This window comes from Peromyscus californicus, unplaced genomic scaffold (genome assembly GCF_007827085.1).
Source record: "Peromyscus californicus insignis strain IS unplaced genomic scaffold, ASM782708v3 Scaffold_4__1_contigs__length_199733344, whole genome shotgun sequence".
Lineage (NCBI taxonomy): Eukaryota > Metazoa > Chordata > Mammalia > Rodentia > Cricetidae > Peromyscus > Peromyscus californicus.
In genome coordinates, this window is record NW_026294562.1 from 83,089,754 (window position 1) to 83,102,969 (window position 13,216).

At 39.5% G+C, this 13,216-nt stretch overlaps 1 protein-coding gene across 1 annotated transcript in view; it reads right to left on the minus strand.

Annotated features, from left to right (window-relative positions):
- The window catches only part of LOC128125730 (phospholipid-transporting ATPase ABCA3-like), an 84,229-nt gene that overhangs the window by 29,074 nt on the left and 41,939 nt on the right, over positions 1-13,216 (minus strand). Inside the window, exons 11-16 of the mRNA XM_052763379.1 lie at positions 12,031-12,185; positions 11,227-11,382; positions 10,714-10,924; positions 7,098-7,248; positions 5,630-5,771; positions 4,360-4,657 (exon numbers count right to left, since the gene is read on the minus strand). Of these exons, the coding sequence (XP_052619339.1) occupies positions 4,360-4,657; positions 5,630-5,771; positions 7,098-7,248; positions 10,714-10,924; positions 11,227-11,382; positions 12,031-12,185 (1,113 nt within the window). The remainder of the gene's footprint in view (positions 1-4,359; positions 4,658-5,629; positions 5,772-7,097; positions 7,249-10,713; positions 10,925-11,226; positions 11,383-12,030; positions 12,186-13,216) is intronic.

Here is a 13,216-nt window from a genome sequence, read left to right on the forward strand (position 1 = left end):
ATCACACAGCCCTGCAGTGGGTTGGATGATGCCCACCCACATGGGTATCAGCTTGCAGATTATTTCACTGTGTCTACTGATTGTAACACTGATCTATTCTGGAAATACCCTAATGGGCACACTTGGAAATGGGTTTTACCAGCTATGGGCGAATCCCAGTAAAACTGACATCAGATTCACCACAAGGTGTGTGTAGAGTCATTTATAATAGCACTTCATTATCCTTATTATTTTCAAACCACTTGTCTTCTATTCCCCAATCTATTTCTTAACCCATTTTACAGGCTAGAATTACCTTAACATCCAAGAAATACAAACCTAACATTTAAAGAATTATGTACCCTGAGAAATGGAATCTATCTCAAGAATATAAGGCTGGCTCAATGTGTGAAAACAAATACTATACATGATACCCATTGGCTAACCAAAATTACATACTCAAGTAAGTCTATGAAGAAAAAGTTTAAGGTACAGAAGAACTGGGTCATTTACATATTACTGGGAAAACTTCAGATGTCTTTCAATGAGTGAATGGCTAAATAAACTGTGGTATGCCCATGTGAAAGAATAGTAAGTAGTTAGCCATTAAAGAGACAAACGTTGGATACACACAATTATCACAAAATCACGCTAAGTGAAAATGCCCATTCCAAAATGTTATACACTGTGTGATTCCATTTTTATATCACTCTTGAAGTGATCAATCTACAGAAACAGAGTAGAGACTAGTAGTTCCGGGATAAGGGCGGGACTAGACAGGAAGTTAGTGTGGTAGTGAGGGCAACAGGAAGGAAAAATGTGGTGGAAATGTTCTTTATGTTAACTGTATTTCAATAGCCTGACTCCATTTTCATATTGTAGCTTTGCTAAAGGTTCCATCAGTGCACAATGTGTCTCAATATTTTGTAAATCTAATAAACCACAAAATAAAATATTAGCAAAACAATACAGCTAAATGGTACTTATTCTGACTCTCTTCCACATATAGAGAATAAAATCTATGCAATCCACTTAGTGTATCTTTTGAACACATCCTCTTTCCTCTAGCCCTGTTATTCTTGTTCTGCTGCCTAGACTGCCACTGTAACGCCACAGCTGATTTGACTGTAGTTTCCCCCTTTTTCGGTGTTTTCCCAATATTGCATATGAGAAGATGATGTTGATCTGTATGCTTGTTACGTGACAGGAACTGGGTTAGGAACTAGAGATTCAGAGAAGGTTCTCACCTCCTCACAATTTCTGTTGAGAGGCAGATAACTAATGCACAGTTGCCATTTGGTGTGATGAAGCCCACCAGTGAGCCATGCTTCTAAATGAATGAAGGGGAGGCAGTTTTGTTCTGTCTAAGAAGGCAGGCAGTGCTTCCTAAGTTACTACGATGCTAGAATACTCTTCCAGAGCTCACGTTCTGTCAATTCATGGTGCTGCATTGCTCCCAGAATTGACAGGAAATGAGTCTCAGTGCAAGGTCTGACTTACTTATTGCATTACCTGTAAGTAACTGGGCAGCAAAGCCCCAGAAGTCTCCAAATCAACTATTGCCACTGCCCTTGGTCACCCACCCTAATGTCACAATAAGACCATATCACTGAAGATGCTACACATTTGTCTATAGGACAGAGAAAAATGAATCCCCAATGGACCAGGGACCCCCCCCCCCCCCCCGCTTATTGGCTAGCCTTCGTAGTGCTAGCAGGTGCTGTAGAGATTGGTGAGGGGAAAAAAGACAATGGTCTACCCCAGCACTGGACTGCATGCTACAAACTGACCTATCAGGCAAGATATAACCACTGGTACAGTAGTGCCATGATTGTTATGGGGTAACTAATCACTTTGTGATTGGATTTGAGATCGGCTCCACAGGAGGGAATTTCACGCATAGTACTGAATTACTGGTCAAAAGCCCATGGAGTGGGAGGTCCAGATAAAACGTGCTATTTTTATTTTGCTAAATAGTCATACTGTCAAATTAATGTCTAAATATTTACGTTTAGACCAATAGACCTGAGGTCACTCAGCCTTGACCAGAGAAGCTTCTTTTTGCAGTGGGCACCAGTCAAGGGGAAGATGCACAGCTGGTAATTTTGCTGAGAATAAGAGATTGCATGCTCAAGCCTAAATATGGGGCATCTATATTAACCCTCTAACCACAGCTCAGGGGATATCTCGGAGGAGGAGGCAGAAAGAGTGCAAATGCCAGAGGATGGGGAGGAGTGCTATGAAACGCTGTCTTTTAGACACCACGTGGCAGTTGCACCCATGGACTCACAGCAGCTGTGATCGCCTGCACAAGACCTTCACAAGATCAAGCCAGTCAGAATTCCAACACAGATGGGGTAGATGATCTCTATACCTCATACTTTACTGAGGAGCTATTAGCAATTAATAGTTTCTAGGGGACAGAAATTACTTTTTGAGTGTGTGGCCACTGGTAGGCTTCCCATGGTCCAGAGGCTGGTTCCACGCATGCACATATGGGAAGCACTAATTGGTTTAGTGGGTTATAAAGAAAAATATTGTTGTGAGAGGAATATGTTGGGAAGATATGTGAGGAATTGGAGGGGGAAAATAGGTGGTTTATATTTTTGTATTTTGTTGTACATCATTATGAAATTCTTAAGAATTAAAAATATTTAGTGTTGCTAAAGCATAGATCATTTCAAAAGAAAAGAACAGATCCAAAATTACCTAGAATCTATTTCCCCACTGGAAAACATTTTTCTATTGTCTATGGCAAAGAAAGCAAGTTCTAAAGGATTTAATGTCAATTCTTTATCATAAACAGCAAATTTTATATGCATTTTTAAATATAGAGACAATACAAAACTTAATAAAACATACTTATGAAAGGTCTGTGACTAAGATAATTAGAACAAAATTTAAAAATTGATGTGTCAATTTCTTAAAAGAAAGTTGGGTTGAGAAAGTATAAAGATATTTCTCTGTACTTGACTAAGTTTCAGCAAAGGAACAGATATTAACATTTCATTGAAGGCAGGTGATAATGGTGGGTCTATTATATTATTCTGTTGTGTTTCTACCCTTGTTCTTAATAAAATATAGCATATTCAGTTATTTATTTGATGTTTTAATGTACAAAACATCCTTCAATCTAACCAATCTTTTCATGAGTCACGATACTGCTTTCATCTGGTATCTTTTCCGTGTGGTTTTGGTTAACAGCTGCTTATTTCTTTCTCTCCCTTTCCCCGTCAGCCTCTCCATGTGGGCCTCATGCATAGTATTCAAGTTCTATTCCACTGAACTAAATCCTATGCCTTGTTTGAGTCTCACTGTGTAGCCCAGACTGGCCTTGAATTTGTGATTCTTCTTTCTCAGCCTCCAGGTAGAAGGGATAAGTTCAGCTCATCTATTATTGTGAATAAAAGGATTGCTCAAATTAAATGACAAGTATTCTGCAGAGAAAATGTAAAATTTATTGCTGTGTTTTTAGTACCCTGCCCTGACAGTCTTCAGGATTCTTGTTTTAGGTATAATTAATAGATTTTCTGCCTCCCCCCCCATAATAAGTTTGTCCACCAACACAGTAAGCCAGATCAAGCCAAACAGAAGTATAACAGGTATATTGAGCAAAGTAACTCCCAGGCAGGTTCACTGGCCTCAAAGAATGAGGCCAGAGAAGTTGTGCCCTGAAGTAAAGCAGGGAGATTTTATAGAGTGTAGGTGAGGAGTGATGATGTGTCTGCCACAAGCTGTGTTTGTGCCCAAGTCTGGTCAAAAGTTGAGCACTTAGGTGGGGACTTGGGAGGCTGGTGGCATCAGGGAGGAAGCTGCAATAGTTGCCAAGAATGCAGAACTGGGCTTTTGGCACCTTTCCTTTGTTTGGAGACTCTCTGGGCAGGCGAGGTTTGGAGAGAGAGAAAGAGATAGGAATGGGGCTTCTCAGACTGTACAGAGGCAAGCTGGAGGTTCCAACTGAACAGTTATCACTACAAGAAAACTGAAGTTCAGAACTGGAGGCCACAACTTCATGCTGTCTTTCATTGTGCCCAAAAAGTACAACTGTGCTCAATTTCATAAAACTTGTACTTGGGCACCTCCTTTTATCTATCTATCTATCTATCTATCTATCTATCTATCTATCTATCTATCTATCTAGTGTGTTTAACTAGAAAGAAACAGTAAATGCTCACAGTCAAAGTGCAACCAATACCAATTAACTTTTGAGACCAGTAGCTTTAATAAGGACATTGCTATTGTTTAATTTTCTCTGTGGTATAATGGGTGTCAGGAAAAGAATGGACCAAGTTAACATGTTATATTATGACTTTTCTTTGGAAGTGACCCAGGGACATCATTGAAAAGACAACTTTCTGTTTCTTTCTAAGTTAGTGTCACCTTGTACTTCCTTAAGCTTGTGGTTGCCAGGTTTTAGCATATTCTCAAGGTGTGTTAAGAGACTTGTCATCAAATTAGATTTCCCAGAAGTAGAAAAAGGCACAATAGTTTGACCATATTCATCCAAATTCATTAGCCTTGTTTTCTCATCTTCATAACTAAGGTCATGAGACTTCAGGAGAAAGAGAGCAGAGATGACAAGTCCCAGTATCTGCACCAAAAGTATATTCCAGTTTCGCCAATTGTACATCATCCTCTTTATGAACATGGCGTGGAACTGCTGACAGTAGAGGGAACACTAAGCAAAGAGGAGAGAAAGAGCATTACCGCAACCCTTAGACCTCAATACATCATTCACACTGATATTCATTGACATCGATGTTCTGAATTTTTGTGGTGTGAAAGTTTTATGGCATAAATACACACAATTTAAGCACACACAGCTTATGTAAGTAAATAAGTTCTTGGAGGAGTCCCCAAACATATAATGTGGCACCAAATAATATGATCATCCATTTAGTCTAAGGCAAGGGACAACAAACCATGGCCTTTTTATAAATAACTCTTTACTAGAATGCAGCCAAGCATATTGTTCCTATACCCTTGTGGCTGCTTCTTGTGCAATGATAGTTGAGTGATGGTGACAGAGACCATGTAGTCTACAGAACCCTCAACATTTGTTATCTCTTTACATTGACTTGTCTGACTTCTGACATAGCATAGTATGTGAAGTGCTTAAGTTTAATGTATATGTTACCAAAAATGGCAACAGGATGATTTTTCCTGACTGCTGGAAACTACTATGACTAGGATGTGTTATAGATGCAAAAACCAGGAAGGAAATGCTTGGCAGCCCAAACGGGCTTTTCATGGTGAGGCCCTCACTGATTTGGAAACAATCTCATATACAGAAGCTACTCCTCTTGAAAGACTTAGAACTCCCAGTTGATAATTTGAAAAATCAGTCTTCCTAGTATGCTATGCCAACTTGAAGGAGCAGATAAGTTTCTGGGTTTTCAATGTGGGAAAAAAATAAGAAAACAAGAACTGTAGAATAATGGTAGTGACAATAAAAAGTGGATCTGTCTTTCTGGAGTCCATCCCTCTGCATTGAAACACTCATTAGGCTGGGGTCCCAACTGCTTCACACCATGTTGGTCCTGCAGTGGCTGAGAACTCTACATTCTTTTGGTTTATGTATTAATACAAAAAGAAACTCTTGAATCCTAACTCTTGCTTCAGACACCTGTTTCTTAGCAAAGGTTCTTACCCCAGTGTTTAACACGGTGGGCGGGTCTTCACTCTGGGTGGGAAAGCCTCCCCTCGTGCTTCTTGGAACACCCTTATTTTTGTTCTCTTTGCTTCCCACTGTGGGAGACTGAGTAGCTTGGATATCTTGCATGTGACTGACCCTATATTAAAAAACAAACAAAGCTGGTCATTTCAACTTATCCCACTATCCCTTGCTTGAAGAATGTGAGTTGCAACCCCTGACTCCAAAGGCCTCTTGGGTTATTGTTTAATGGTGACCCAGTAAGTAAGAGTGATGTTAGTTCCCAAACACCAGCACACCTCCAACCCTTGTCATGCTTAAATTTCTAACGTGTACAATCTCCAAGTTTGTCAAGAGTCTTTCCCTCTGAGGATTTCCCTTTTCCTGTATACACTTACTAACCTAAGGAAGACTTCTTCCATGGTAGTGATAGAGACGCCAAAACTAGAAATGCCAAGTCTCTCCTGATTCTCTTCCAGAGCAGTAAAGAGAGCTTCAAACCTCAAGTAGGAGAAGAAAACAGGCTTGGACTAAAGGAGATGATTTTCCTACTTAATTCTTTTTATTTGAAAGTGATATCCCCTCACCAACACTTCAATGCTTATTATAAATTCATGCTTCTGTTCTGTTAATTCAGAAAGGTGAGACAAACAGACAAAGCAAGACAACAACAAACTGTCATAGTAGATTGTTTTCCATGATACTTTATTCTTGGCTACATATAATTTTGATTTTCTAATAAAACGATTAAGATATTCTATGAGGAGCTTGACAGTTGATGGCTGACAGTCAAAGGAGAGTCACTATTCTTTGGAGGCATGGCCACTGTAAGGTTGTACGTGGATCACACACTGTTGGATCACACACCAGCTTGGCCACTGTAAGGTTGTACGTGGATCACACACTGTTGGATCACACACCAGCTGCCTATTCCTGGTGGATTTTTGTCATCTTCACTCCAAGAGCCACCATTTAAACTGTCCTAGTTATTTTTCATTATATTTTTGAGACAGTGTCTCACTTTATGGCTCATGTTGGCAACAAACTCATAATCCTGTTTCATGTCTCATTCTAGGATTGCAGGTATGTATCACCATACCTAGTTTTGAAGGCTGTTATTATGGGGAGTGGTGGAGTTTGTATGCATGCTCTGAGATTGAATTTAGAGCCTTGTGCATGCTAGCAAAGCACTTTACCACTACCCTTTCATTATCTTAGTACTTTTCTTCACTCCATGTACGAGTAGTCACATTGACTCTATTTACAACAAAACACTCAACATCACTAGTCAACCCTGGGAAGCTATAATAAGCAGGTGACATCTGTCTCTTCAGTGCAAGTGGCCATTATAACAGAAGTTTTGACTCCTTAAATAAACAATATTTGCTAAGCCAGAAGAAACAAGGAAAAACAATTATTTATAAGTCTTTAAAAACCAACTGGTTAGCATTCTCTATAGCCATACCTCTGAGTATATTCTAGAGGTAGAATAAAAGATAACTCATTTCCAACATTAGTCTTCAGAGTGGCTGTTGATGCATAGTCATGGATCAGTTTTGAGATTTCATCAGTGTCACAGTGAGGTTCCTTCACCATGACTACGTGGTATCCAATACCTGAGAAAACACATTCAGAAAAGCAAATTGAATGGTTTTGTACTTCCCATATTCTCATGAGGCCATACCTGCTTTCTGTGGTTTGGATAAACTAGAAGAAGATAGAGTATGTCACAAGTTATTTGACTACAACTCTAAGAAGCACAGCATTGTGCAATATGGTCATAATTAATGATATAATTGTAAATAGGTCTACAAGGGATTAATGATGTTCTGGATTATAAAATCAGATAGAGCAGAGATAACATTAAAAGCTACCTGACCTCTCTTTCTACTGATGCTGAAATTAGGGAAATCAAGATTAATATTCATTGAACAGATGATTCCTGGGTCCATGTTATACGTCAGAAACTACATAAATTGAATGACATTTATTCCTTCAGAGATTTTCACAGCAGAGAAATCTTTGCTGAATATTCTATGTTTACACTCTGTCATCATCTCCTCCCCACTACCCTGCACCTCCTCCTTTTTCTTCTCTCACTGTTCCACTTTAGACTCCTCTTCTTTCTCCTCCTTCTTCACAAATCTTCCCAAAGGTGTGGGAAATCCCTCCATGGTACTCTAGGATCTGTGCTCCTAGCAATGACATTCTGGTACCCTAGGCTTGGGCAGCAGAACTAAGGGAAGTACCTCTGGGATATCTGGGCCCATCACCTGACAAGAGTCCTTTGAGAAAGGAAGGGGGAAGGGAGGGAGAGAAGGAGAGAGGGAGCACAAGAGAGCAAGTGAGAAGCAGGGTACTGAAGAAATTAATGAGGTGGGTAAGGAAATCAAGGAGGATATGCCAGAGTCAGAAGGCCTGTGATTGGGTCACAGCCTGAAGGGAGTACCATCTTCCTATATGTATGGAAGCTCATGTCTCAAGCTCTCTTAACAGTAACATTCTGTTTCCTTCCTAAAACATTTGAAGACAATGATGAGCAGAATCCACACAAAGCTGTACCACATTGCAGGATTGCCCAAATATAGATTCTGTTGACTTTGTCTTTCATAAACATGCCTGACAAAGATAAGGTTATATGCTTCTTTGAGATAAATATTACATACTTTAGTTTCTACTGTCATTTTGTTCATAAAAATTATAAACTATGCCAATAAATAAGCAAGTATATATAATAAACATAATACTATATATTATGGAAAGTTAGAAGCAGAGATTGGCCTAGATGTAGAAATTACAGGATAAAGACAGTAAAATACCATGATAAATATATTAACCAATCTACTAGAAATAGGAAAACAAGGTGTTATGTCAATCAGACATTTTTCAGACTAATGAAAACTATAAAAGAAAGCCAATGGGAACAGCAGAAAAGTACAAATAAAGGGGTCACTTAATAGTCTCAGTGGCAGAGTAGAAAGAGGAAAAGAAAGAATCAATAACTCTGAAAAAAAAGATCACTAAAAGTGATCCAAATGGGAATTCAAAATGTTAAGTGTAAAAGAACAGAGAAGACCACAAGTGGAAAATCACAGTTATCATGAAGTAGAAAATAATTGGAGAATTCAACATGTCCTTGTAAAATTCCATCCTGAAAAATCAATCAAAATGCTGTCAAACAAAAATTGTATATCCATTGAAAACATAAGAAATGAGGATGAGTTTAGTTCATGGCCCAATGATGTCAGTGTATCCTAACAGAACTTCCACTGTGACCATCGGAAAGAAATGGGCAAATGTGAATGCACAGCTTCAGTTGGCAGACAAGAGGTGGCTGAGGGTGTCCACGCCTGTGAGATGAAGACGAGATGAGATGTGCGATCATACCACTTTTGCTTTGAGGTGCAGCAAAGGGGAATACCAACAGCTTCCAGTGCCACATCTGAATCGAGAAGTTGGAAATCAGAGTGAGGGAAGACTCAGACTACAGCCACAAGTTGTGAAGATGATTTGAGTGCAGAGCTCTGCAGCGAAATAGCTCTGAAACCAGAACTAGAGAGACATGCATGTGTGGGAACCTGAGTTTGAATCCCTGGCACCAACATAAACATCCAGCATGTCATGCATGCCTCTAACTTTAGAGTGGGAGGGTGAAGACAGGTAGATCCTGGTGCCTATAACCCCAGAGTTGGAGGGTGAAGACAGCCAGATCCTGGGAGATCATTATGTGATTCTGGTTCACTGAGAGACTCTGTCTCGGGAATAAGGCAGAGAACAATAGAGGAAGATGCCCAGTGTCTTCCTTTGGTCTCTATGTGTGAGCACATAAGCATGTACACCAGTACACACACAACACGTACACACACAAATAAACATTAAAAGAAGTAATCACAGAAACCTTATAAGGGTGTCTCCGTTAGTCTTTGCTGAGTGACAGGGTATATAAACACCAAGAGGAATTCTATGTGATTGGATTTACATTTTTATCCCTTTATCACCTCACAAAAGACTAGAGCTCACATAGCTAAACCAAAGTGGAGAACCAGTGATGATCATCCAGGATATTTAATGAAGACTCCATGGGGCTCATGCTTTGGCAGTAGAACTGAAATATGCTTAGTGGATGGTAACCTAGACACACATTAGAAAAAGTAAAAAGTGGGTCTCGATGAACAAAATGCTCCAACTGGATGTTGGAAGAGAGCACAAAATTCTTGAAAGATACATCCTCAACAAAAGTCTACATATTCAACAACACAGCATATAAGCTTTAGCAGCTGGTCAAAAGGTTCTGGGTACATAAGTAGCATGAAATGATGCTTAGCCAGGGATAAAACAACACAGAGGTGGACCCAGAAGCTAAGGCATAGCAGAAAAGCAAAACCTGAGAGTTCACCAGCGTTAGGCATGTCTAGAGACCTCTCACAGGTCTTCACAGTGAAAAAAGAGAAGCTTCACAAAAGACAGAAGTAGGGAGTGCTCTGACACAGCAGAATGCCCATTCTTTTGTGACCATGGGACCATCTCCAGAATAGAACACAGAACTACAAATCAAGTATAGATTTTAAAAGATAGGCAAAGGATCTTTTTAGACAAAAACATGGTGAAGTTAAAAATCAGTAACAGAAAAAGGCTGGGGACTTCAGAATTGTGAGGGAATTAAACAGCATACACCAAAGAGCCAAAAAAAAAAAAAAAAAAAAAGAAAGAAAAAAAAAGAAAGAAAGAAAAAAGAAAATCACCAGGAAAATTAGAAAGTTATCTACCCCCCTCTGATTTTTATTTCTATAGCTCTGTATCTACTCACAATCTCACTGATGGACAATTGCATTAGATCATATTTATCTAGAAATCATATGAGAGAAATGAGTGTCAGCACCAGACAATACAAAAAACACAGAAATGGGAGATAATTTTGAAGAAAATAGAACCACCATTCAAAGGACTTACAGCTGAATGTTAGTTGAATACAGCATAGGGATCACTCAAGTTTTGACTATATATACAAAACTAATAGGAATTAGGTTAAAAGAATATTATTAAGGCAACAACCACCCTAAGAATAATCAAATGAAATGGACCATATTGTCTTTTCAGGAAGACAGAAGAGCCGCAGCACCGCAAGGTTCCCTGGACCATGATAGCAATGCGATCTCCCAGCACATCAGCTTCGTCCATGTAGTGGGTGGTCAGCAGGATGATACGGTCCTGTTTATAGGCTTGAAGGCGATCCCAGGTGGCCCTCCTTGAGGCTGGGTCCATGCCGGATGTTGGCTCATCAAGTATCACCACCTAGAGACAGAACAATTCTATGACTATGTAAAAATGCACTGGTCCCACGGGTGTCCTACCACTGCTGGGCTTGTTCTTATTTTTATTTTTAAACCAAATGTTCAACTGAGCAAAGATAGTAAGTTTACATAAAACTAGGACTTCTGTACTAAAACCAAATCCATGGTCATTTTATACCAATGAGGTTGACAGTGTGAATTCCATCTGAGCTGCTTTCAGTGTTAAAATCTATGTCAGCTTTCAGGTTTGTGTCACTGGATATTTAAATCAGCCACAGTACAGAATTCGTTTGTCCCCTTTACCTTGGAGCCCCCTATCAGTGCTATAATGATGGCGAGTTTGCGCTTCATTCCTCCACTCAGTGACTTCGAAAATGCGTCATGTTTTTCCAGCAGGTTAAAAGTTGACAGCATGTTGTTAGTTTCCTCAAGATACACCTTTTGAGGTACCCCTTTTACCTAAAAGAAGGAGGTAGAGCTTGTATAGCACTTTCAACTTTAGTCTTAGAAGTTTCTTTAGAAAATCATTTTCTGTTTTTGAGATTTCTATATGTGTATATAATGTATTTTGATCGTATCAATCTCTCCCCTCCTCTTCTGACCCCTCTCAGCACTCCCTACCATGTTTCCCTCCCAACTGCACACTGACTTTCATAACCCACTGAGTGAAGTCAGTGCTGTCTGTCTGTGGATGCATGTGGGGCTGTCGACTGGAGCATGAGTCACCTACCAGCAGCCACCTTTCTTATTCAGCAGCAATCAACTGCCAAAGCTCCTCATCCAGAGGCAGGGCTTTATGAGTCCCTCTACAGTCTATGCTGGGGTCTTGACTGGCTCTATCTTGCGCAGGCAAGCCCAGCCGCTCTGGGTTCCTGAGCATAGCTGTCCTGAAGTAAGGTTTCACTCCAGTCCTCCTGACCTCTGGATCTTACAAATATCTCACAGTAGCTCCTTCCTCACATCAACTCCAGAGTCGTTTATCCCCCTTTCCATTCCTTAAGTTTAGAGGAAAATTAATCTAAAATCATTTCTTAAACTTTATAAGAGTAAGAATATTGGTAGTTGGTGATCTGAATGAATGAGGAGGAAAAGACCTCCTTGACTCACCCTACAGTAGAAATAAAGGTGTTCTGATACTGTCAAGTGATCAAACAACAGGTTCTGCTGAGGACACAAGCCCAAGGATTTCCTGATTTGTGCCATATTCTGTGAGATGTCATATCCGTAAACATAGGCCTCTCCTCTGGTTGGGGGATAGAGACCTAGAATCAGGCAGATTATCAAACAGAACAGCTTTTGTGAGAAAACATGCTCATTAGCAACTTGGCCAAAATCTCTACATGGTTTGTTCACTAATGTTGTAGATTACAAAAAAAATATTCGTTGGCCACTTTTGGGATCATATTAGAAATAGTTTACAGCATTTTTCCTGTTTAATCTGAATATTGTGTTTTTTATTATTTAGTGGAGAAGGGATAATAACTTGGAGTAATAAAGGTATGAAAGTGTAACATAGGGACAGTCTAGTACCACCACCAGCCACTTGTCAACAGTTACTATTTATAGTACAGCCTGTTCACAGCAATAGATTCGGGCACACACCTTTTAAACTGGAAAACCCACACCATAAAACTGTTATCCTTGAAGAACTTAAATTTTGCTTGGAATAAAAAAGTACACAGTCACCTAAAATAATTTCAAAATGGTTCAGATGGTAATACAGCCTTAGGCAGCTGTAATGAGTGGTTAATTTTAATAAGGAGAAATATCATGTTAAATGTGATAACTCAAATCTTTTTCGAGAAAGGATCTTATGTTGCTCAGAGTGGTCTGTTGAACTCCTGGGCTCAAGAGATCCTCCTACCCCAGTCTCCCAAGTAGCTGGGACTGCAGGCTTGCTGGATTCCCTATCAATAAATTCTGTTTGAAAACAGCCAGAGTGACCATGGTCATAAAGTGCCCCTGTTGTCCTGGAATCTGATCCCTTTTCATGATTGTTACAAAGTTTTCATAATAAACAAATTACCCTAATTTTAGTTGTTCTAAAATGAAACTATCATTTTCTGACATCTAGTTTTTATCATGGACCTTCCACTCCTGGGTTTAGTAATTATAAAGTATGCCTCTATGCTTCTAGTCAGATTTTGTTTAAAAGTTTGTTTTGTCTGACATTTGGATTTCCACTCCAACTTTCTTACCATTGCTATTTGCATGATACAATTTCTTTTTACTGTCAATGTATTTCCACTTTAGCATTTAACCTGTGTCTCCTAAAGAAAGGTATTATAGTGAT